The following is a 27226-nucleotide window of genomic DNA, read 5'->3' as shown; positions in this document are numbered from 1 at the left end:
CTACACATTGCACTGGTTCCTTTTGCATGGTTTATGGCGAGCTTTTATTGTGCATAATATATTACCAGTACAAAAAAAAAGAAAAAAGAACAACCTGTGATCACAATACAAAATTCATTCATTTGCATAAGTCAACAAGTGCACTCCAACCTTCAAGTATTACATAATTCTCTTATAGAATATTATAGATAACACTTTTCTGTACAACATTTACAGATCACTCAACACAATTTATCTAGGCCGCATGAGTTTAAAGAACTCGTCAACACCCAAGACGATTTTATAAATGTGCAAAATCACTGCTTTGTTTTTGTTTTGTTTTTTTCCAACACCCTCTGTGCATCTTCATACAGTCCCTGACATGATTGATCTTAAAAGAGACGAATTGTCAAAAGGGACACCACCAAGCCAAAGAGGAATAACTAGCAACATAACATAAATCCCTGAAGAACCAACAACAGTCAAAGACATGTACCCACATGTACGTACTCCCTTACATGCATGGCGATCTTCCGGAAGAGGGGGAAAGCAGTTATCTTTACCTAGAACATGGTGCTAGAGCAACAAGGAAAGATGATTTGACTCTTGAATTACAACTTTGATCATCATTTCTGGATGCAACCTGTACATAGAGTACAATTTGAATTTAACTCGACCATCATCTGGCCTGCAGACCCGAGTTGGAAAACAAAACAAACACTTCACACATTAAGGACCTGTAAGAATGCTACAATCAAGACTCATAGAAATTCCGTATGTCAGAGGGTTGTGGGAGTTAGAAGTTCATTTCAAAATTTGTCAGCGTTTAGAGTAAAAATTGAAGTACAAGTGTTTCATACATGAGCAAGTGTGAACAAATATCTGCCTCAACTACAACACTCTTTTCACAATAGAAACAGAGGGGCCCCGAGATAAAATGCTTTACACTTGGATATTAATTTAAAAAAAAAAAAAAAAAAAAAACCAGAAAGGCATCAGTGATATTAACTACAGTCAACTCCGCGTAAGTCAATCTCAACAAGACTGCAGAAAACGCATTGACTTGGGCAAAATTCGACTCTCATATGCAGATGCGAGGCTCTGAACATAATTTGAAACTTTTCATTTTCATCGATTCAGCCGATTATTCGACATACATGCTGTTGACTTTTGTGGAGTTGACTGTACTATAACATTGGCGTGACATACAAACAGCCACAGATTTATTAGGACTGATGTAAAATCAAGAATAGAAAGGGAGGGTGGGACAGAGTGAATGGGATGAGTATCCGACCCAAATGGCAAGAACCACATACAATCTACAGGGGTGTTTTTTTTTCTGCTTTGTATAAACACCAACAACCCTTGAAAAAATCAATCAATACGTCACACTATGATTTACAACAATCATGAGCTACGCACGATTTTCTGACAAATTCCTAAAGTGCAAATAATAACTGTCTTAACATGTGCTATCCCAACTGCTGTACATATGGGGGGGGGGGGTGAGGTATCTCCAAAATGACTGATTTGATTAAAACTTAAACTAATATCTGGCACCTGTAACTGTAAATTCATAAAAATGTATTAGTATTGTAATGTACAATTGAGTGCTCTAGCACATTTGTCTTCCAATATTTCTTCTTATATCTCCCACAAACGACGTATACTCTCTCATTCTTTCCTTGTATGCATTCATACACACTGGCACTATCAACTCGGTACCAGTTGGAATACAGAATAGTTAAGAAAGTTAAAAATTTGAGGACAATGCTCCCAGTCTTCTGCAACCTTGCAATGAGTTTGATACATGGTAATGCTTACTCCTGGGGGGCATTTCATGAAGCATTTTGTCCGACAAAGTTGTCGTTCAAATTGCTCTCAGCCAATCAGATGCAAGGATTTCAGTAGCTTGTAACGGTTTGTCAGAAAAATATCCGACCAAAATGCTTCATGAAATGCCCCTCTGATGCATTTTAAAAGCCATGACAGGGCCTTCTTTCATCAAACTTAAATGAAACAAAAATGATGAAGGCTGAACACCTCATGTAAATGTGTCTAGCAGCAATCTCAAGCATCAGAATACAACACAGAGCAATTCATTCCTGATCTTGCATGAAGCAGTCGCAGAGATAGAAGAGTGAGTGCTTCAGGTAAATCCTAACCACCGTAACCACCCCTTTCCCCCTTGTGTATTTAGCTCCTGTGACAGATTAAAACCAGCTGATGCACACTGCCTATACATGCCCTGCTATGTTTGCTGGTCTTGAGGAACAGTGTTGACCACCACAGTGGCCACCTGAGATGTGATGGGTTGCGCCTGTGTGGCGATTGGCTGCGCTGCTTGCATGGCCGAGGCGTTTTTGATGGCCGTCATGGCGATGGGGGTGCCCTGCTGCGCAGCGTGGGCCACATTGACGTTGGCAATCTGGATGGGCTGTCCGTCCCCTGTCACAACCGTCTGGTAAACCGATGCTGGAATGACGATTCCTGGAATGTGACGGCAGGAATGGAAGAGGGTGGAATTTCACAAGAGCGAAACTTTGGCAACGTTTGAAACATTTTGCGAAACTCGTTAATTTCATTTCATCAAATCTTCAGTTTGTTCTCACAATGTGCTAGCTAGACATGCACTGCTTCTGCATGAAGCCCAATAGAAGTCATGATCATATGTCACTTGAAGGTAGTCTTGCCACAATGTCTCACAGAAAAATTACATAGACTAACTCTACACAGCTTCTATGCAGACAAGCAGGTCTACCATTTGTCTGGATATGACTCCTTCACACCAAGTCAAACTGCAGTCTTGTCACTATCTGAACAGCTGAAATATGGAATTCATGATCAAGAGGCTTGTTCATTGTACCATTGTATCAGAGAGGGCAAGAGTTCTCTTCACAGAGTGAACTCAGAAGGATCCACTAGTTGAATTCTCATCACATACATGGCCACTGAGCAAGGAAGTGTTTGTAACAACATAAACACTAAGTAACCTGAACCCATCGCTGCTATCCTCTGTAGAGTTTAACATGTATTTTGACAGCAAATGGGATTTCAACATACTAAGCATATGAAATGAAGTTTCATATGACACATAGCTATCCTGCACAAACAGAATTCATTTGTATGAAGAAAAGTTAATACTATGTATTACAGAAACATACACTTGGCAGCCCTATAATCCCAGTGGAGTTAGTGCAATTCACTATCACTACTGACATGACCTTGGTTTTTTATATACGACATAACGTGATAAAATTCCAGTGACCATATTACAAGAACGTAGCATCTTTACCCTGAGCTGTGCCATCTTGGACTGCTTGCAGTGAGCCATCACTCGAGAGTACGAACTGCGTGCCCTCAGCCAGCGCTGTCACAGTGTGGGTTCCTTCTGTGGTCAGCTCGCCCTAATGTTGTTGGGAACAATGAAACAAGGGGACTGAATATCAACAGAAATTACTCGGCAATGTTACAGATATCCCTTTTGATTGCTGCAACTTTTGGGATGAGTGATAAGATGAGCAACAACCGAGTGTAAGCCACTCCCGCAGTATCTATCCTCCTTTATCATCCAGTCCATCCACTCCATAGATTGAATGGAATGTTATTGCTTGCAGAATGGCATGTCTTCAACTGGTCATGCAACTGCAGGTACTATGTAACACACCCTCTTCCACCCACCCCCCCCCCCCCCAAAAAAAAAAAAAAAATCTTCAGATCCTCTTGTACGCGTAGCTTATTCCATGTAGATCATATCTTGTACACATCCACACTGGTAGCAAAGGGGGTACCTACCTCCGTGCCCTGAGCAGCAGCAGCCACCTCAGCCAGTGTCTGCACCGCCTGCGTGGCCTCTGCCTGCTGGTTGCCCAGGGGCTGCTGGATTTGCAGTGGCTGTAGCCGGACCTGCTGGATGGCCTGCAGGTTGGTCAGCTGCTGGACTTGCTGTGGTCCATCACAAAGACAGAAAGAGATAGGACTCAAAATTTGAATGTATATACCACATGCATGACCCCACCATTACAAATGTCACATTAAAAGACTCCATTCACTGAGCAAACATACTTGTGTTGTACAAAAGTATTCTTTGTCGTGACTGCACATTAGCAAGAAAAATTCATCAACCCTATATCTGTTATTTCTTGTTTAATTCTGGTTGAAAGTGGTTAACATGATTTGGGGGATGAGTCCTTTGTCTACATTGAGCTGTATCAATGGTGCTGCTCAACAACACTTTTTGACATGAAAATGAATGGAAATCCATCCAGTGCGGCTTTTGCTATCATAACACACATAATTAATGCTTATTTATAAGCATTACTTTATTTTGCACATGCTCACAATGAAAAACTGGCCTCAATGCTGGCATGTTCCTCCCCTACTGACCATCAAGTAATATGCACACAACAAAGTTATTTCCCAACTTTTGTCTACATGTATCTAGTGATTTCAAGAGCTTACAGAATGCAACACTATGTGACTCACCTACAGTCCTGATCATTTCTTATTTTATCAAATAAAAAATAACAAGTCCGTCCTGTGATAGATTCACGTTTGAAATGGTGTATCAGAGAGGGCAAGTGTTTTCCTCCTTACACATATTAAATGTATTCAGAAGGATCCACTAGTTGATAACATCATTCACACCAACATAAGCTTTGTCTGTATCCCTCACCACGAAGAGTAATATGCGAGCCAGGGCATATACTCATGCTTTTCACAGACACTAGGAGTATGAATGTAAGCAACCAAGGGGATGCATGGCAACTCTAAAAATCACTGACCAGACAGAATACCTGTGTGATCACTGCAATGTATCAACATACCGTGACATCGGCTAGTGTTGCAACTGTGGCCCCCGTGTCTACTTGGATGAGTGAGACGGTGCCGTCGGGGTTGTTGATCGTGTGGACTACAGCATGCGATGGGAGGAGGGTGGCTGTGGGTAACTGAGTCTGGTGGTTGGGGGTCGACTCCATCTCCTTGTTCTTGTCCTCCAGGAACTCTGGTAAGAGGTCGTCACGGCCATGATGCTTGTAGCAGTTGATGACGATGGTACGCAGTGCGTGGGTCCAGGACACCTGCAGTCAGCGGCAATTACAGACAATGGTCAAGTCTTGCTCAACTGGGAACATTTCTTTCAAGTCTTCCAGGATTACGGACTGGCCATGCCGTGAATCAACCAATTCAAAGTACAAAGGAAGGCAAAAGGAGTAGTCTACTGTAAGACTCACATATGGTCATATTTTTCATGAAGCTAGTGCTCATTCTCAGCAGGTTGAAATCAATGCTAGCCTTCTTGTTAGTGGCTAATAGAGGCTAGCAAACATTCAATCCAGTTACTGTGTAAAATATTCAATCAGATTTGATAGAAATAATTCAAACTGAGGTTGAATATTAATTTTTGTTTTGCTGAATATCAACCACGGCTGCAACGAAAAGCCTGTGGACAATCTGAGCACATTTACAGGTCACTACAGCTCCAAAAATGAGTTCAAAATCGTCACAATTGGTACAGTATTAAAGTCACAGTAAAAACTTACATTTTAACCCTAAAGGGGCCGGGCTTTTTTGGCTATGCTCAGACCGGGGGGGATGGATTCCGCCCCCCCCTGAGATCTCAGCCATCGGTGGTGCGATCGCGATGAAATTTGGCATGTGTGAGACCCGCATCATAATCTACAATATTGTGTCATAATATTTTTTGAAACAAGCAATTTCTAATTTTAATTCATTAATTATGCAAATTAAGCTCAAGATCATATTTTAGCCTAATTAAAAGCATTGAGAGTCTAATTTTTTGATCTGTAAATCTGTTTTGGCATATTCAACATTTGTACATCACAAAAACTTCCAAAACTCATTTCAATTCTTATGTATTTTATTGTTTTCAGAATTTCTTATGTATTTCTTTGTTTTTCAACTTTTGTTTTTTCTTTGTTTTTTATTGGAAATTGTCACTGACCACTTTTCTATCATAATTAGCACAAAACTAATCAATAAAAATGATTAATTGTAAAAATAATCAGGTTTTTATGACTTTCATGACAGAGCACTGTTTTCCATAGGAAATGTACACAAAATCACAAAATTGTGCCCGTTTTGGGGCGACATTCCATTACAAAAATGGGCGTGGCTTCGCAAAAGTATGCGCGGACGTTGCAAATTTGGTCTCAAAAGTTGCGCGAGACTTGAACAAACAAAGTCAAGAAGCCTCACGGCGACGAGGTCTTCTCGCGTTACAGAATTATAGCGCGAAACGTCGAGGGGGGGGGGGGGGACGGATTCCCCCCCCCCGGCCCTTTTAGGGTTAATGGATATAAGAAAACATATAATTTCTTATGTGATTTCTCTCAAAAGGGTTGCTGCAGTATTCTTTCGTTAGAATAGCACAATGGTTCCTGCATGCACCTACAGCATTGCCATTGTGGTCTTTTTTTGTTGTTGTTGCCTTATTTTTCACATCTGTAGTCTTCTTTTTGAAATGTATTGTTTTTGACAAAAAGAAGAAGAAAAAAAGGAAATAAAATATGCAGCAAGAAGTGCTTAATAGGCAGTAAGTGTTCCTTGGAATGACACTGGCTAGTTTTAGCCATGCAGGCAAAACTGTAGGCTACAATTCACATCGACTGTAGTAGATTTGCTTTTTTCTCCTCTTCTGACGGGAAGCAGATCCTTGTATTGAAGTGACCTACAAAATTCTGGCTATCTAGACTAGTCAAAAGTAAAGCCTACTGAACAGTCAATTGGGCTCATCCATGCAGAAAATGTTAGACAAAATCTAACTGCAGCTATGTTGATAATCTGGTGCATCAGAGAGGGCAAGTGTTCTCCTCATGAAATGAGTTCAGAAGGATCCACTAGTTGTGTTAACATCATTTACACCAGATTGTCAATTATACCACAGACACCAATGCTAAGCTCTCGTACCAGCCACGGTGCCAGCTTGTGGTAATCTGAGCAGGCTACATGCAGAACACAACAAGAGATAGGACTTCTTTGAATTCAGTGGACTTTAACGAACTTCTTTGTGTGGGGGAGATGTGTTAAAAAAAAAAAAGAATAAAAAAAGAGAGTGTACATTTGTATATCACCTCAGGAATGGTCACCGAGAAGTTAGTAAATCAACATTGAAGCCCACACATCTCCTTCAATTGTATGCATACAAGGAAAATAAAGAAATAATGGAATGGTGTCAAAATGAAAAGTCCCTCCTTCACTTCATCAGCACTGGTGATAGCATGTCGATACAGCTCGGACAGTAAGTAACTCACTTTTCTCTTCTCATCCTCTGTGCGGACGTCACTCCTGACGTTGGCCCAAGGCAGGTCCGACGGCCACCAGACTGGCCTACAGCTCTCCTTACCCCACCCTGGCTTCCCCCTGCCCGTTGAGTACTTCAGCATCAGTGGGATAAAGGCCCGCAGCTGGGCCTGGGTCATTTTGTTGACCGGTGTCGGGATGCCGTCTATCACAAGCGGTGGGAGTTCATACAGGTCAGAGTTATCGATGGTCTGCTGGGGTGCCCTCTGGGCTAAGGCACTGTCTAGGTCTTGGAGGATCAGAGTCTTCATGTTCCTCATCTGTCAAAGAATGTCACAAATGAAGTAATATCTCTCAAAGGGAACAGTACTCCATAGATGAACAAATACTGGCGATGCGTTGTGGCAAAAGCATCCAAAGTTATGGGAAAGATGTTACATAACTAACAGCCCTGGGATAATTCTGCACGAAACAATCTGCTTTGTGAGGAATTGAATCTTAAAGACCCATGCTAACATTAGCAGATGAAAAAAACAAAAACAAAACAAAACAAAACAAAACAAAACCCAGCCTATGTGATTAAAGACTGTTCTAAAATGTGAGTTTTGGGATAAGAATAACCAACATTTAAATATCCAATCAGGATAACTCCTGTCAGATATACAAAATGTGAATAACACTTTAAAAAAATAATTCTAGAATAAACTGTCTAATCGTTTATTGAGATTAAAGTGTCTCCTGATATTTGTACCTTTATTGCAAAATTTTTGTTCAGTAGGGGGTTTTGTGATACATCTGAACTCTACAAATGTATCAAATGTGTTAATTTAGATAACGTTTGATCACTGCTCCAAATGTCAAATAGCGGCTTTAATGAAAGAGACTCAGTGTTGCAAAATCTCAGATATATAGTTTTGTAACCATATAAGTACCAGGGTGTTTGTCCACAAAATATTTTTGACACAGAATGTGCTTATATCTCAATACTACTTCAATTTCAGAAGACATGCCAGTTGAAAATTCATGCGACAACAGGAAAGCCAAATGAGATTTTCCAGAAACACACAAGACTAAACTTACAATGTTTTCAAGAGGCGCAGCTCCAAAGACTTTGAAGTTTCCATCATGTTTGCCTGGGGTGCAGGTCACGACGACAGCCTGCTGCCCAACTCGTGTAGCATACTCGTCAATTGTAGCTTTTAATTTCCTGCATCAGACACAGAACCAATGATTTACATAAAAAATGAAAATTCTTCACAATACTGCATTTGAATTCTCTCAGCCGTGCATCTTGAACAAGACACGTCAGATACTAATCATACATCAACACAGATGATGACACACAATTATACAACAAACAGTGCACTCTTCATACAAATATGATTCATTTGTAGAGAAAGCAGTTCAAGCAGGGAGGTGCTAGAGAAGGAGAGACAACTACTGCTCTCCTTTGAAGTCGTGCGCAGTACCGCCGAGAAGATGTGCGTTCAACTACAGGTGTTACCCATGTGCTTTGACAAAAGAGGGCATCAATAATTGGGACTAGCGCTCTCACATCTAGAAATACTTGCCCCTACTGCAATACGCTCTCTCTTTCAATGTGATGGGAACAATGAATTTGTGTACCTTGAATTGGAGCAGCGAATCAAAATGCAGTGTAAAACTGACAATTTTAACTGCAAATACTGTAGTTTAAAAGCATGCTGGAACACGCTTTAGTGGAGTACTTTATTTGAAAGATCAAAATATCTCAGATTAAAAGATAGAAAACTAGCATGCGGAAATGTGTGCATTACAGAAAAATATTAGGCTTTTAAGAGGGCCTGATTTTATTTCATTTCGATTTGCGCATTACGAAGAAACAAGAAATACATGTTTATAATATTGAATTCTTTTCTAAACTATTCCAAATCAATTCGAGTATTTCATTTAAAATTTTACGGTGAAATAAAGCTTGTAATTCAACGAAAGGTGAAATGCGTTCGTCTCCGAACTTCGTCTTGCAACTAGAGCGGTGCGGAGCATGACTTAAAAGCATAGTGGAATGCTAGACATCCCATTGTAACGCCTTGAACCCAAACATGTGTTTGCATGAATTGCGAAGAGTTGCCACTCATCTCTGTAACACCTCCCTGGTTCAAGCATACAGCACAATACAAACAGAAGCACTCATTTCATTCTCACAAGTGTCCTCTCATTTCAATACCCACCTGAGTAACCTTGTTTGCTGACGGCGGCGAATGGACGGATTGGTTTCAAATGAGTGTGGCCGCTTGCGTTTCTTCCCAGTAGCAATGGCTGCTGCAGCAGCTACACCAATTGGACCTACATTGTATACACATTGCATTCAATGCATGAAAACATAAAGCATGATTTTAAGGTCAATTCATACTGCACTTTGCAACATAAGAGCTTCGAGACAAAGTTGCTCAGTATCAAACAGTAATCTTATTACTCTGTAATAAGCTTTTTTTTTTTTTTTTTTTTTTTACTATATTTTGCACGTGCTGACAATACTGGCCTCAATGCTATTATGTTCCTCCCCTACTGACTAACTAAAGTAATATGCACAATTAAAAGTCATTTCCCCACTTTTGTCTATCTAGTGTTTTGAAGAGCTTACAGAATGCAACACTATGTGACTCACCTACAGTCCTGATCATTTATCAAATAAAAAATAACAAATCCGTCCTGTGATAGATTCACATTTGAAATGGTGTATCAGAGAGGGCAAGTGTTTTCCTCCTTACACATACAGTATTCAGAAGGATCCACTAGTAGATAACATCATTCACACCAAAATAAGCTTTGTCTGTATCCCTCACCACGAAGAGTAATAAATGTGAGCCAGCGCGTATCTGCCTTGTCAATACACACATTTTACATGAACATGTGAACCTCACTCTAAATGCTGTGCTTTTTATCAGAAAACTACAAAAATATTGTAGATAGTCTCACATTGTGACAAAGCATTCTTGGCCTATGTGTTACCACAAATTTTGACAGGACATTATGGACATCCAGATAACAGATGCACACAAAACTTAAGTTCTATTTGAATAACTTGAAACGTTTGTAAGTTACATGTATGCGGTCAAATAAAATTGATTACAGCCAGACAACGCAATAACATAAAGCCTCTGATGACACAGCATGGGGGGGGGGGGGGGCTTGTTATTAATGAAGAAAAGCACAAAGCATATCATAACAACATGATTCAGATTTGACGAATTGACCCACCAGCTGCAGCCAACTGTGCTGAGACATCATCTGTCATGCTCGAGTTGAGCAGATCAGAGTCATCAAAGGGAGTGTCTGGTGAGGATGGCTCACTGATATCCTCGCTAATCATCATGGTGGCTCTCGTCTGGGGTCAGTCTCTCTGCCTGGAAAAAGTCAGATGGAAGAGGCATTGTATTCAATAGATACTCTAACAAAATGTACAAGTCTTCATAATGTTGTACAAAGCATCAAGATATGCTCTTTGTCTTTGAGGATAGCATTTGAAATCTTGTCAACTGGACACCGAATATCAAGAGTACAGCTGTACGGTATTAAGATCACTGGAATTTGCAGATAAACAGAATAATGTACAACAAAGGCTATTTAGGTATTGGGTTGTTTGCACTACTCCACACTGTAACTTTTCATCTTTGCCAAAAGTTTGATGGCTGGCTAACTTTTTTTAAGCGAATCAGAATGGTTCACAAGCTCGATGGGCCTTGGTATAGCATTTCTATCTTAATCCAACTGAAAACTTTTGGTCCTTATAATACTGAAGCTCACACTTTGGTAAAAAAGATAACAGCATCAGTGCATGGTCATAGTAGATCTACCATCAACAGAGTGAAGAATCACTTTCATCTCCTGAGATTAACAATGAAACAGCAAGAGCAAGAATAACATGGCCAAGATTTGCATCATTTGCGCAAACGTTTCACAAAGTTGTCTTCACAATACAAAAATTGATGCACCTAAAATTTATATACTGTCTCATTTCACACACTCACATCAAACTAATCACAGTTCAACATGTGCAGAAAGTGGAATTTCATCAGATTTTAGAATCATAAACAGCCATGACAGCTATGGTGGGACCGACAGATATATGTACATGTACTGGTAGTACAGGGAAAGGAAAACAAACAAATGAAACCTTTTGAATCAAGACTTAAATTGTGTACAGTGAATCGAGGGTAATCGAGGGGTTTAGCTTAGGGGCCATGCACAGTTTTTACCTCTCCTCTATGACTCCATAGTATTTTAGGTTAAAACAGAATATTTTCTCACGCTTGAGCTTCTTTAGGATGTCTTTATATAATGCAACTTCAGCCATAAATAACAAAATCATTGCAATATACACTGCCTAGACTTGAGCTGTGCATGCAGAGATACTGAATACAAGTTTGAGATTTGATCGCTATTAATCGTATGCATATTGGTGTAGGCTTTCTGCTGAAATTAGCCAGCATGTGTGATGAGATTGTCAGAGTATGCTAGCTTTTGGAAGGCTCCTGACATGTGGGACGAATAGAATGTGGCAATTATCCCCATGGCAATCTCTTCTCTCTTTCTCTCGTCACTCTGAAGGAGAGTGAAGGTGAAATCAAATAACGTATCGAGGGGAAATACCACATTCATTCTTCTCAGTTCAACTACATGTAGGACCTTTACCATCACAGATGCCAATTCTTACATTAGTTATAGTTCGCTCAACCAAAACTATACAATCCCTTTAGATCTACATGCTTTAAGTGGCTAAAAACAAACTCACTCACTTAAGAACTCTATTCTATTAGGTCCTACATTTATTGAATAGACATGCGTGTACACGGCGTCTGGTCCGGCCACTCTAGAATATAAAGGACAAGTCCACCTTCATACATGTGGATTGAGTGAATACAGCAATATTGGTAGTGAAAGTGAAAGTTTCAAGTGAAAGTGAAGGTTTCAAAGACTGTCCAATTTCCCCCAAACAGTGAAAGTTTGAGGGAAATTGGACAGTCCGTTCAAAAGTTTAATTGAATTTTTAAAGTACTAAACTACAGTGTATCTGCACATGGCACCAGTCACTGCTGGGGATGAGAAGTCTACTACCATGACTACGCACTACCTACGGGTGTCACATGCGTACAACGCTATATAGGGAAATATATTATAAAGAGAATTTCACAAAATTTTACTTTTTGAAATAAGTGCACATTTCCTCGACTTGTCACTGACATATATGTTTTATAAGGGTAATATTATTCCCCCTTGCCTTCCAAAAGAGGGAAGTCAAGTGTTCTTTCATTAATATGCAAGAAAAGTGAAAATGTTGAATTTTCTATAAAACATCTTCTTTTATATCGTTGTACACATGTGACATCACAAGCTGTAGGCGTAGTAGTCTTCTCATCCAGCAGTGACTGAGCTGAGCAGGGCTAAATCGTGATATCAGTCCCCTCTTGTTCTGCGCACGTGCGCGTCTTCACTAGACTAGATGTCAGAGGCTTCTGTGAAAGTCTATGGAGGTTGAAAGCAGTCACTGGCTATGACGAAATGAATGGCGGTGAATTGAGTGGTGGACTATTTCACGATAATGCCCCGAGCAGAAACTTTAAAAATTCATAACTTTTAAACAGATTGTCCAATTTTCCTCGAACTCTTGCTGCAATGTGTTCTATCTGCATTCAATCCACATGTCTATGATGAAGATGAACTTGTCCTTTAAGTACACCTAGGCCTAGTCTAAATTCAAGTAGAACTGAACTGGGGTGGGATATTACAGACAACAATCATTGACATTGTGCAGGAAAGGAAGAAATTAGGAATATCAATGGTATCAATCCACCACGCACGTGGAGAGGTGGCATAAGGCCCACCCCACTGTCGAGTCGGCCGTAACATCACGAGGAGACCGATGCGAAAGTAAGGACCAATGCAACCGGCACAGCATGTACTCCATCCAACAAACGGGAAATCCGTCGCAATGTGACGCTGCCACCACGCAACACACAGGCATGCGAGTAAATAGCCAATTGTTCCCAGAGTGGTGTCATAATCCATCCTATTTCAATAAATTTGCGATCTGAAATCCTGACAATATGACAAATTTAACAGTCGATATCCCTGCTCAGGTCCTCCCCTTGCAACACGCGGGCTACTTTTACTCCTCTGCCAAAAACACGTGTTTTACTGGGCCATGCTCAGAAAGTTTCTGAGCATCCCTGCAGCAGAGAAGACCCTCTATGAGTCTGCGTACAACGGGGCCGCGTCGGCGCAGTTGGATCTGTGGTTACCGACGGCTAGCAAATCGTTGCGTGCACATGACACTACACGTAGGCTCACTAAGGCTTATGTAAAATCGTATAAACCTTACCACAGCGCAGACTCCGTCACGATCCTCGCCGTGGTTGGAGATGGACACAATCCCGACAATCCGTGGGAATCGTGCCGTGTTTACATCTGCAAACAAATAGACTACCCTCTATTGCACAAGTGGAATATTCTTTTAGAAATAACGTGCTGCATTTACGGTTTATCGCAAAATTCGAGCACCTTTTACAGAATTTCCTGGCAGAATCTGCTACATCTCTCGCCCATTTCGTGACCCGCGCGGTGGTGAAGCGAAAAGTTTTAGGCCTAACGTTAGGTCTAAAATCTTCTAGATCTTAGTCGCGTGATATTCTTTGCTATGCATATTTCATGTGTTTGCTGCATCCAGTAATTATCCTAGAAAAAAACACTATATTTGTACTTCTAGGTCTGTTGGCTGTGGTGCTTTTCATTCATTTTGGTATACCGGTAGCTTGCTGTGCGGGAAAAAAAAAAATGGCGGAGAATGCGGCTGCGCAGATCGATTTACCTCGCTCCAAAATACAGTTAGAGAAACAGGTTCTTGGTCGTCAAATGAATTATTGATACATTGATAACCAACTTCAGAGCAAAGACAAATACCTACATCAATGTCAATCACAAATCATTAAATGCTGGTGAATGGACATACCTCAAAATGTGATGAAAATTCAATCCTCAAAAAGCGTTTCTCTCTGGTTTTCACATATGCGCACTAGATACGCTTATTGATGTGTACTGAGCATGTATTCAAGTTTGCATGTAAAGCAACACAGCAGTTTATCTCAATGCAAGCAATGCAATGCAATGGTCGTGCGCATTTAGTGCATGTGAAGCTGGGCATTCACACTGCACCGTACACACACACACACACACACACCATGGAGCTACTGTACTCTTACGCACACACATACTCACACAGTTGCATACTGTACATACTGTCGCTGTGCATGTTTCCATGCAATGTGCTACGATCCGAGACACACTCCACGGCCACAGGTACAAACGTTATAGGGGATACCAATAGGGGATACGCGAATTGAGAATTGATTGACAGAGCAGTCCTGTTGCACACGCACGGGAGGCACGATCGCTGGTAGTGCTATCTGAACTTGGAATTGGTATTTTCTCGATCTGAGAAGCCCCAAGGTTTATCAAGGACAAGTCCACCTTCATATACATGTGGATTGAGTGAAGGCAAAAATATTAGTAGAACACATCAGTGAAAGTTTGGGGGAAAATCAGACAATCCGTTCAAAAGTTATGAATCTTAAAGGACAAGTCCACCTTCATATACATAAGGATTGAGAGAATGCAGCTATATTAGTAGAGCACATTGCAGTGAAGGTTTGAGGAAAATTGGACAATCCGTTCAAAAGTTATGAATTTTTAAAGTATCTGCGCAGTCACTGCTGGATGAGAAGACTACTACAGTGTATGATGTCACAAGCGTACAATGATATAAGGACAATAAAGAGAATTTCACAAAACTTTACTTTTTGAATAAAGTGCACATTTCTTCGGCTTGTTACTGACGAATATTAAGGGTAATACTTATTATTCCCCCTGCTTTCTGAAAGAGAGAAGTTGAGTGTTCTTTTGTTATGCGAGAAAAGTGAAAATGTGTTGAATTTTCTTCATTCTTTCTTTATATCGTTGTACACATGTGACATCACAAGCTATAGTAGTCTTCTCATCCAGCCGTAACTCAGCAGAAACTTCAAAGATTCATAACTTTTCAACGGATTGTCTGATTTTTCCCAAACTCTCACTGATGTGTTCTACTAAGTAATATTGCTGCATTCACAAAACCCACGTGTCTATGAAGGTGAACTTGTCCTTTAAATAACGCAGGTCAACGCTCGTTGTTCTTATAATAGGTCCTACACTGCCAACAAAGATTTGCATATCATGGCTGCAAAAAAGTGTTGCACTAAAAGAGTGCATCACAATGTAGGTGATAAATAATGATCGCGTGGCAAAAGGTTTACACTTAAAAAATTGCCATATTTTCAAAACCAGGGAACGAAAGGTTATCACACATTTTATTAGAGAGTTTTATTCCGATTCATGTGGTATCATTTTTACAAAAAGTGCGGTATGTATTCATGCTGTGGTTGGATGAGCACCTGCAGCCATTCTTTTTTGCAAGAGTGCAAATAAACTTGAATCGTGCAGGACATGATAGGCCTACTAGTAATAACAATTATTGTAATAATAACCAACAACAAAAACAACAGCAATAATAATAATGATAATAATAATAATAATAATAATAATAATAATAATAATAACAACAATAATAGTTCAAACGGTTCGTCTGATCAGCAAAGACATCGGCATGGACTTCGGCATCAACAAGTGCGCTACCCTGGTTATGAAGAAAGGGAGACGAGTGAAGAGTGCAGGAATATCACTTCCTGATGGAAGAATATACTACAGAGTTTGGAGGAAGGAGAGAATATCACAGGATCGGAAGACAAGAAAGATGCTCTCAAGTGCAGATGTTGACAGGTTGTACTTGTCACGGAATATAGAGGCCGAGGGCTCGTGACATCAGATTGCATCGAAATGGAGCAAATCAGCTTCAACAATTACATCACCAGCAGGGAGGAAAAACTCCTTCGAGCCGTTCTGGTTGAAAGTGGAAATAATGTAAACGCCATTGATCAAAAGCCAGAAACGAACAGAAAGATCCGCAAAGTGGAGAGAAAAGCAGCTACACGGACAGTTTTGCAGAGAGACGGAGAACAGCAGCAGTAATGACACATGGTTATGGCTGAAGAAAGGAGAACTGAAGAAGGAGACAGAAGGACTGATCATCGCTGCCCAAGAGCAAGCACTTGTCAACGAATGCTCTAAAAGCCAAGATACAGAAGAGAGATGTGTATGCTGCATGCAGGATATGCCGAGAAAGAGACGAGACAATGCAACATATCGTATGTGGCTGTAGTAAACTGGCGCAAAATGAGAACAAAAGACGACATGACAAACTGGCAGAAGTCGTTCACTGGGAGCTTTGCAGAAAACATAAAGTACCATTGCATGTGAGAGCAAATGGTATATGCACGAACCACAGAAAATTTCTGAAAATGACCAAGTTAAAATCCTGCGGGATTTCGATGTTCAAACTGACAATATCATCCAGCATAGGCGTCCGGATATCATCGTCGAAGAAAGGGCTCGACAGAATATATGTGCACGATTGTCGATGTCGCGGTACCGGGAGACAGCAGAGTAGCCGAGAAGGAGAAGGAAAAGATAGATAAGTATAACCAGGGCCTTGCCAGAGAACTTCGCCGCCTGTGGAATATGAAAACGAAGGTGAACCCTATTGTCGTTGGAGCACTCGGAACAACGCCAAAGCAGCTGCGACGGCACTTGGACGATGTGGGTGTGCCCGATCGAGTGCAAACGCTCCAAAAAGCAGCATTGCTATGGGGACGGCGCGAATCCTGAGAAAAGTACTAGAAGTCTACTCTCTGGAAAAAAATAATCGATTGAAAATATTCACTCTTGAAGGAGTGAATACAAAAAAGAGTGAAGGAGTGAAAATGTTCATTTTCACTCGTTTTAGAGTGACCTCAGGGATCACTCCAAAATCTTCGAGTGATCCCTGAGGTCACTCCAAAATGAGTGAAAATGAACTTTTTCACTCTAAATTCACTCTTTTTTGTATTCACTCCTTCAAGAGTGAATATTTTCACTCGATTTTTTTTTTTTTTTTTTTTAGAGAGTAAGGTTCCAGGATGGAACTTGACGTGATATTGATCTCCTAGAGATATCTTGTGAAGATAGAGACAATATTAATGATAATAATAATAATAATAATAACAGTGTTTATACTTGAGTAGCGCACAGCCTGACAGGTCCACCTTTCGGTAAAAAAAGAAAGAAAAGGTAATATCATATACATGTTCAAGCTTGACAACAGTAAAGAAAATTGCCAAGAACAAACAAACAAACACATATACCAGAAAAAAATACAATTGTTTCGAACATTATACACTCTAAAAACATCCGAGTCAGAACTGACTCGGAACTGGGTCCATTGGGGTCACACACCATTCCGGGTCAGAAATGACAAGGAATGGGGTCAGATATGACCCATTCAGAGTCATGAATTGGGTCAGGGTGACCCCATTCGGGGTCTCCATGACCAAATTCCAAGTCATTTCTGACCCGGAACGGTGTATGACCCCAACGGACCCAATTCCGGGTCAGTTCTGACTCGGGATTTTTTAGAGTGTAGATTGCAATATTCCTCAGTGTGAGAGGAAGTAGATAGGCCCTATGCGTTTTAAGTTTTGATTTGAATGTTTCTGCATGTAGATGACTGATTCCACAATGTTGGTCCCATAACCATGATAACGAAGAAACGTGATCACCCCATCAATGTTTTACTCTTGGTGTTTGGAGTAACAATGCATCTGATGATGAACGTAGACTTCTGTGTCGGATTGTATTTGGTAATAGAGTCAAGTAGGTAGGCTTATATAGGGGGAAAAGAATGAACTGAATGCTGTGCTATAATAACAGAATCTTGAAAATAATTCTTTTTTTTTTCTACAGGTTGCCAATGTATAACGGAGAAGTGATGATATGGAATCAAACTTTTGTAAAAAGTTAACAATAAATTGGCCGGGCGGCAGAATTTTGCAACCGTTGAAATTTTGTGCCTTTTTTTTTTTTTTTTTTTTTTTTTGGGGGGGGGGGGGGAGATTACAACAACGAATTCGAAAAATTCCGATGAGAAGAAATCGAAGCATAGATAAGTATCTCAGCTGCAGATTTAGAAAAACATTTCCTATGAAACTTAATCACGCAACTGATATCTATCATTCCGCTGAATTCGAGTTTTATGACTTCGAAATGACATTTCCTGATCAAATAATTAACACCTAAATCAGGGGCTTTTTTTTTTGTTTTGATGGAGTAATACAAGTGCTATATACCGATGTGGACATGGCATGATCGGTATATCGGCTTTGAACCTAATAACAAAAACTCAGATTGATCTTCATTCAGTTTAAGGACATTGGATGCCGGACAAGCCAGATTTTCAGGTCTTGCAAACTTGCTTCAATAATCACTTTGCAATGGTGGATGCCAATGAAGACACAGTAGGTTTAAGAGATAGATAGATTTGTATATCATCGGCATAACAATGATATGACCAATACAATCCTTTTGAAATACTTTAATAATTACTGACTGGTTGCATATACAGAGAGAGAAAAAAAAAAGCAGCGGGTCTCCAACAGAACTCTTGGACAAGGTAAGATATAGGCCCTACACCAAACTTTGTACATAATGGTTTTACAAAGAGGTAGAATCACCAATTTTGACATAATGAGACCGCTCACATAAGTAGGACATAAACCAATCAAGGACTTTCCCTTGATACCCAAATATCTCAACCCTTGAAACAGAATAATGTGATTTTTGTTTGTTTTTTGTTTGTTTGTTCATTTTCCATTTTAGAAGATGGCTGGATAGCCCATATTCAGCTACGTTCCATGGGGTCCAGCTGGATGTGAGGTGGGACCACTTCACCGGGATAAACACCCTGCTCTTTGCGATGAATGAATGAAGCGGGATCTTATGTTGCTCTCTCATACACGGGACCTCCATTTATGTCCTATCCGAGGGACAGAGTGTTTTGCCTCTTGCTAGAGGGGACGTATAGTTATACACACAACAAAAAGAATCAAAAGTTGAACTCACCTTAAGGGCGGTGAGTTGGCTCAGTCGGTAGCGCGTCTGCCTCACGATCACGCGGCCCGGGTCGAACCCGAGTCTGGACTGAGCAATGTTGTGTGTAAGCATACCGTCCCCTCTAGCAAGAGGCAAACACTCTGTCCCTCGGATAGGACATAAAATGGAGGTCCCCGTGTATGAGAGAGCAACATAAGATCCCGCTTCATTCATTCATCGCAAAGAGCAGGGTGTTTATCCCGGTGAAGTGGTCCACCCATAGGCGCCGGAAGTGGGGGGGGGGGGGCAAAAACGCATTTTTGCCCCCAAAAAAGCCCCCCCCCCCAAAAAAAAAAAAATAATAATAATAATAATGATAAATAAAAATAATAATAATAGAAATAAATGAATAAACAAAGAAAATAAAATAAATATGTATATATATGAATAAAAGGGAAAAAATATGCTACAAACGGCAGCTTTTGGACTGTAAAATGTCAAAATTTTCAAGCTCGCTCGCTTCCCTCGCTCGCATCAGCAGTTGAGCCCGGTGCGCCTCCCCCTTAATTTCTGAAGCGAAAAACATAGCTACGACGGCAGTTGTTGGACTCTAGAATGTCAAAATTTTCAAGCTCGCTCGCTTCGCTCGCTCGCATTGAATCGTTATGCCACACTCCTAACGTTGCTGCCAGTAATTGCCAGCAGTTGCGCCCGATGCCCCCCCCCTTATTTCCAAAGCGAAAGATATAGCTACAAACGGGAGTTTTTGGACTGTAAAATGTCAAAATTTTCAAGCTTGCTCGCTTCGCTAGCTCGCATTAAATCGTTATGCCATTCTCCTAATGTTGCTGCCAATTGCCAGCAGTTGCGCCCGATGCGCCCCCATTTATTCCAAAGCGAAATATAGCTACAATTAAAACTCCAGTTTTGGAACTGTAGAATATCAAAATTTTCAAGCTCGCTCGCTTCGCTCGCTCGCATTTTATTGTTATGCCATTCACCTAATATTGCTGACAGTATATAATTTGTCGATCGTTTCACACCGTCATTCCATAATCCATGTAAGGAAACTTACAATGTTCCTCAATGACTGCGTTGTTGAATGTATCACATTCCGTAATGTATTGTAGTCCCATTATTGCTCACGCACACACACACAAGCATACAGACCGTCAAAATTACTTTATGGTTCCCCCCATGTTTCGACCCACCGTACGTCACTTTACATATATATATATATATATATATATATATATATATATATATACACACTGTATATAATAGATGTGTGTGTGCGTGTGTGCGCGCGCGCGCGCGCGCGTGTGTGTGTGTGTGTGTATGTGTATATTGTGTAACATATGCATGGTCTAATCTTGAGCCCCCTCCAATGTTTGCCCCCCCCCCCCCCCCAATCCAAAACTGCTCCGGCGCGCCTGGTCCCACCTCACTCCAACTGGACCCCATGGAAGACCAGCTTAACGTAGCTGAATATGGGCTATCCAGCCATCTTCTCAGATGGAAAATGAACGAACGAACGAACGAACGAACGAACGAACGAACAATATCAAGCATAAGAGCAGTGATGTTACCACCATTCTAATTCTCTGAACACATTATCTGTTAAGTTGACTAACAGTGTTTTCACACTATGACTAGGTTTGTAAGCAGATCAAATGATTCAAACAATTCATTATCTTGCAGATAAAGTTGTCAATATCGTGAGAAAACAACCTTTTCAAGCAGTTTACTAAAAAAAAAAAAAGGGACAAATTTGAAATTGGGCGGTAATTTTTGAGACGCTCCTGATCTAAGCCTGTATTTTTTCAAAGTTGGATGAATAACTGCTCTACACACCTGTGGAAACTGCCCCTAATCTCAGGTAAGCAATATTATGATTCTTGTGATAACGGGTGCGAAAAGTCTGCTATACTTCTTAACCAAATCTGTCGGGATTGGATCAAGTTTACTTGATTTGTTTGGTGAGTTCTTAAAAAGCTTTTCTATCTCATCAACAGTGACAGACTGAAACTCGCTCTGGCTGTTCACAACAAGTTGGGAAGCACTGTTGGATTGCCACAATTTTATCAATGAAATATTGATTAAGACAATTTGTCAGCTCAACCTACTGCTGCATGAGTGAGGTGTCCTGGTAAAGGAGATCACTGTTTCGGTGAAGTAAAGCATTAGCAACTATGAAGTGAAGAGTAGGCTAAACAATATTATAATGCACATCAGTGAGGCGAGGGCATTTGTAAGAACCAACACCCACGCAAAGTATATAGGGGTCCCACCTTTGGAACCGCCTTAACACCTCGAGTGTGGTTAATGACTGGCACCTACCAACAGTGGCGTATCGGGGGGGGGGGGGGGGGGGGGGGGGGGGGCAAGGGGGCACGTGCCCCGGGCGCGCGTTTTTTTTTAGACGGCACAGATTGGGGAAACTAAAATCTATCGGGGACCCTATCCCTAAACCTAACCCTAATCCTAACCCTAACCCTAACCATAACCATAACCAAAAACCCTAACCCAACGTTTTTCCATAGGTTTAACACGCGCCATGCCCCAATCTGTGCCGTCTTAAAAAGAAACGCGCCCCAGGCGCCACTCCTTGGGAGCGCCAAAAACGGGGGGGGGGGGGGGGGGGGGGGGAACGAAAAAAAATACTCGCCCGGACGGAGGGTGAGGGTGGGTTTTTGTTTGTTTTTGTTTTTTCCAGTTATGTCAGTATCACCATTCATAAATCCAGCCCGGACCAGCCATCATTATTATTATCATAATGTTAATTATTACTTGAATTATCAACCATAATATTGAAGAGAATCCCGTACTTCCTATATACGAACATGCATGTTCAGAAAATGCTCACACTGATTTGTAAGTTTTAGCAAGCTTTTGGTTTCACTTATTGTCGCATGATCTGTTATTTTATATACATGGTAAGCCACCATCAGTAAAGGCCTACTGCAGTTTGCAAGTACAACGAAATATGAGATAAGTGCAATGTTTCCTACACAGAAATATACAAATTTCGGCTCACTCGCTCGTACTAATTTAGAGTATTTTTTCAAGTCCTCAGTTTGTTGGTATAAATCGTTATCTATAAGGCCGCCACTATCTTGATTATGTAAGATTTAATAACCCAAAAATGACAAGAATTCCATGTTTTGTAAGCTGAAATACAAATATTTTCGGCTCTCTCGCTGCGCTCGCTCGCCAAAATTTATTACATTTAAATCACTCTCAAAAGACCCCTTATTAAGTGCTTGAAAAACATATCATGTGGACTTTTTTTTTAAAAGTCCCTACCGGGGTGGGGTTGGGGTTGAACACTTTTTCAGAAATTAGGGGCGCAATTTTCGCGCTTGCCCCGGGTGCCGTTTTCCCTAGGTACGCCACTGCCTACCAACTCCCTTGAACAATGTCCGAAAGAAAAATAATGCGTATTATTGGCTTTTTTAAACTGATGATGAAGCAGATACTTGTCGTTCGATAAAATTCCGCTCACTGGGCACAATCATTATTTTCTGCGATGCCCGTTTAAAGAAGAAATCCTCTCCAGAATTTTGCCAATTTCATGGCAAAAGAAAGAGGAAAAGATTGTTAACGACACCGATCTTTTTGCAGTGTACGGTGTGAAAAGCGTTGATATTTCACCCACTGCAGATATAGTTGTCAAACCTGAATTTCAAACCGCTTAGAAAACAATAAATACAGCCATTTTAACGAAAACAAGGATAAGCCCTGCTTTACTACGATGAAAAACTCAATAATTCTGTAATCTTGCCCAAAATAAATAAAGTTATACCAAAGTTGTTTTTTTTTTCTATGCAAACGCCAATATATTCATAAAATAATTTTTGATTATCAACTTGGTTTTTTGGCTAAATACAACACATCTCATTCAGTCCTTACCTTCCTTAATAAAGTCTCAAAAGCTGATGATAATACAACTTAATTGATGTCTTTCTGGACCTTTCCAATTAAAAGGCTTTTGATTCACCATCGACGGATGCATGGTGTCGGAGGAAACAAGCGCCATGATTCGGGAATTTCCTTGCAATCGCAAACAATTTATTTTCATCAATTGTCATTTATGCAAAACTTTAACAGTGATGTACTTAAAGAAGCGTTTGATATCAACACATTAAAATAATAGTCCCTTTTATTTGCTCTTTATATCAACGATAGTAATACTATGTTGAATGTTTTTGTTATTTACTGATGATTGTAGTAATTTTCTATCTCACTCCAAACCTGATAATATTGATTGATACTTTAAACACTGAATTAGTAGAATTAAAAAAAAAGGATAAGACCTAACAAACTTTCATAGACCTTCAAAAAAAAATGTATGTTTTAGTTATTTCCTTGAATTTACTACAATGTAAGTAATATCTATCAAATATTTTAATACAGTTATGGAAAAAGGCTCTGCAAATAAAGTCTTTTATATAGGTTTGATTTTTTATGATAAACTCACTTGGAATTTACAAATTGATTTTATATGTCGCATTTCTTAAGGACGGTGTTCAAAATAAATTCACATTATTTTGGTCTTTTGATAATGATGAAATAGCTCTTCTACTTTGTTATAATCATGCCTTACTTAAAAGCTGTTATGGCATACTCGCCTGCATGGAGAAACACATATTCCTCACAGATAAAGAAAGGATATTGCGTTTTGCAGATGCCATATCATTATGTACTGATGTTCTATTTCATTAAAAATAGCATTTCGAATATCAATGATTTGTATCGTTTGCAGATGACCATAGTTCACTAATGTACAAATCAACCAACCATTCTCTCCCACTTTCTCTTCCATGTTGGTTAAAACGGAAATACTGTCCATTGATATCCTACCCGAAAATCCTATGAATTTAACTTAAATTCAACTTCAATTTAAATTTTGAAATTCTCTTGATAACAGTCTAAAGAAGCTGTAGATTTTAATACTTTCAATTTTAAGTGATTTTTTTTTATTCGAAATTCCGACATATAATAGCGGGATGAGGTACACTCTTGTATAAAAAGCCGTATACATTTCTTTCTTTCTCTTTTTTTGTACCCCCTCCCACCGTGAGAACTTTTTGCATTTACTTGTTTAAGGTAGCAGAATATTTTGATGTAGATTACAATGAACAATTTGCCTATAAAATGGTATTATTCAAATGAACTCTTTGTATTAACTTTTTACATTGAATATATATCATGAATGCTGTCTGTTAAGCAATTCAAACAGAAAAAGCAAGCACAAAAGGGTGTAGATAAGGGGTATTTCTCCTCCCATACTAAGGTGACTTTGCATTTTCAGACCTGAAATTCAGCGATCTGGTGCAAACTTTTGGTGAACCCCCCCCCCCCCCAAAGAAAAAGATAAAATAATAATAATTGAAGAAATAAATAGGGCTTTTTCAGGGAAGTGTTAAAATCATGGAATTTAGTTCTTATTCCGAGTGTGCATCATCTGTGTGTATGTACAAACTCTAGTGAGGTAGAGCTCAGGGGGAGGGTGTTTGAGGTCGATTTCCCCCTCCCACTCGACTGAGCTTTTGCGTTGTTAGAATTGAAATAAAGCGATCTGAAGCACACTTTTTGTGGAAAATTCGGAAATTGTCATTCTCCAAAGTGTACTAAGTCTATAGAGGGGGACCAAGCAATGGAGGGTGGCAAGATACGTCTCCCATATTCGAGGGGGCTTTTTTTTCAGTTTTAGAACTGAAATTCAACAATCTGGTGCACGCTTTTGTTGGAATATCTGGAAATTTGTCAATCAGAGAAGGTGGGAGGGGATAAGCCCTATTCCCCCATTCCTACCCAAGGGAGATTCTGTATTTCTGATTACATTTAAACGTTTTGGTGCACATACTGTTTCAAAAAACATTTCCCACTTTTGATTCTTAATAATTCAAAAATTATCAGATAACACTGTCATTGACATGAGTGATAGCTGAATAGTGTACAATTTTGTTGGAGGTGGCTTAAATATGAAAGCATAAATCAGTTTCATGAAATCCATGATTAATTTCACAGGTTCTAGATTTTGCTCTATTTTCAACCCTCTGTACAAAACTTTCACTTTGCACAGGGGTCAATAGGTATGTATGGGAGTGTGTGGTTAACACCCTGACAATGGTCCTGAACAATGGCCAGGGTTTGAATGCTTCATTATTTATTCATGAGAAATTCCACTATCACAACTAGTCTTTATTCAGCCTCAGGCAGTATCTGTGTAAAGTCAAACGTCTGCCGATACTGTCGTTGAGTCGCGACAGTGCTCTCCCTACTTTTGAAAAACGAAATTACAATGAATACCTTCTGTTCTGTCGTAAACATGGTGACAGGAAGCAAAGAAAATCAATTAGAGTATACACTTGTGTATATGGAGCCTTAAATAAATCTACTGTGAAACAAATTGCCCCAATGAAAAATGCTGCTGAACTCTTTACCAAAAATGATCTCTTTTTACTTAAGTATCGAAAAAGCGACAAATTTGTCAGACTATTAGTAGACAGTTGTATTAAAATGAAGAACTTCAGATCATGTATGCTTATTTATATCCCAAATTTAGTGATATGTGAAGCAAAATTTGAAAATGATTGCCAGCTGGAATGAAATGTGGTGTTTGCAAGCACATGGAAACATGTGCTTACTTTTTCCATGTGCATGCATTTTACCATTTACCGTGCATGAATTCAGTGACCAGGGCAATCCATATGAATTATCAATTAAGCATTCATGTGCCTGGGAGCGCGAGACTGACGCCCAGTCAACAGGTGGCTCAGGCATGTCCATTGTTCAGGGCCATTGTCAGCACACACTCACATACATATCATTGGTTCGTTTGCAAAGTTCAATTTTTTGTACAGAGGGTTAAAATTAATTTTGACCAAAATCTGAAACCTTACTTCAAAATCAATCTTAGATTTAATGAAACTGATTTATGCTTTCACATTCAAATCACCTCCAACAAAATTGTACACTATTCAGCTATTACTCATATCAATGACAGTTTTATCGGATGAATGGTTTTTGAACTATTAAAGATCAAAAGTGGGAAATGTTTTTTGAGACATCTAGTATATTGTGGCATATTTGGAAAACTGTCTCGAGCCTCGCAATTTTGTCCGTTTACACTGCTGGGATCGGCCGCGCTTTTAATTCAAACCTTTCAATATTTTGTCGTAGTGACGCTCTGCTTGTAAACAAACCAGTGCCGTATATTTTTGATTTGATTTATTGGTTTCTGTATCATCATTGTACATACAGACATTCATGTACAAACATAAATATAATAATGTATATATAAGTGTTCTTGTTCATTGCCTGTGTACAATGTACAGCAAAAGTACAACAAAACATACAACAATGAATAATACAGAGGGGCTACAGCATAAGCGTAGCTTGATTTGCGTGCAGCCCCCGTATAGCATAACATGATATTATATAATATACATCGGAAGGAGAATGGGAGGGAGGGATGACTTGCATAGAGATAGGATAGTTGAAAGGAGAAAGGGAAAGGAGAGGTTTGTCTGCTTTCACTAAAGGTTTATACAAAGTAAAGTCACCTGTATCACTGATTAGCAAGACATGACAAAATATTTCCTCACCGAGGTGTGCAGGTGGACAGTTGATACAGGTCATGGTCGGTTACATAATCATCATTACATATTTTCTACGAAAGAATTTCATGTATAATACATTAACAATGACGATGGAATTACTGATATTCAGATAACAACATTGTTTTTACGGTTACAGCTCGTTATTCCGAAAGTTCGTTATTCCGAAGGCTCTTCAGTCCAAAGATTCCTTATTCCGAAGGTTCGTTTTTCCGAATTTCATTTTCGGATGAACAAATCTTCGGAATAACGAACCTTCGGAATAACGCCACAAATGTTCGGATTAACGAACCCCTTTTTTTTCGGATTAACGAACCTCTAGGTAT

General features: G+C 39.8%; 2 protein-coding genes across 4 annotated transcripts in view; one reads left to right on the top strand and one right to left on the bottom strand.

Annotated features, from left to right (window-relative positions):
• Positions 1-20: 20 nt before the first annotated feature.
• Positions 21-14305, bottom strand: LOC140245988 (DNA-binding protein P3A2-like). Of its 3 annotated transcripts, none has more exons than XM_072325437.1 (9): positions 14231-14305; positions 10483-10628; positions 9453-9567; positions 8323-8449; positions 7254-7562; positions 4806-5060; positions 3775-3924; positions 3275-3386; positions 21-2469 (listed from the first exon to the last, which is right to left on the bottom strand). In XM_072325437.1, the coding sequence occupies exons 2-9, from the start codon at positions 10595-10597 to the stop codon at positions 2231-2233; spliced, it is 1422 nt and encodes a 473-aa protein (XP_072181538.1). In that variant the 5' UTR covers positions 10598-10628; positions 14231-14305; the 3' UTR covers positions 21-2230. The 3 variants fall into 3 exon arrangements, with proteins under 3 accessions (XP_072181538.1, XP_072181540.1, XP_072181539.1); XM_072325439.1 differs by lacking the exon at positions 14231-14305 and adding an exon at positions 14090-14223; XM_072325438.1 differs by lacking the exon at positions 14231-14305 and adding an exon at positions 13083-13159.
• Positions 14306-16773: 2468 nt separating this feature from the next.
• Positions 16774-27226, top strand: part of LOC140245106 (uncharacterized) — a 40703-nt gene continuing 30250 nt past the window's right edge. Inside the window, exon 1 of the mRNA XM_072324706.1 lies at positions 16774-16972. Coding sequence (XP_072180807.1) covers positions 16774-16972 — 199 coding nt within the window. The remainder of the gene's footprint in view (positions 16973-27226) is intronic.

The sequence above is a fragment of the Diadema setosum genome, chromosome 2 (assembly GCF_964275005.1).
Source record: "Diadema setosum chromosome 2, eeDiaSeto1, whole genome shotgun sequence".
NCBI lineage: Eukaryota > Metazoa > Echinodermata > Echinoidea > Diadematoida > Diadematidae > Diadema > Diadema setosum.
The sequence above is the reverse complement of the archived record's forward strand: the minus strand, read 5'-3'. Positions and strand labels throughout refer to the sequence as shown.

Coding starts and splice junctions, on each gene's coding strand:
- LOC140245988 (XM_072325437.1), bottom strand. CDS start 10,597: ATGATGATTAGCGAGGATATCAGTGAGCCATCCTCACCAGACACTCCC. Junction 5,061..7,253: donor CAGAGGATGAGAAGAGAAAA/GTGAGTTACTTA, acceptor CGCTGACTGCAG/GTGTCCTGGACCCACGCACT. Junction 3,925..4,805: donor CAACACTAGCCGATGTCACG/GTATGTTGATAC, acceptor GATGGACCACAG/CAAGTCCAGCAGCTGACCAA.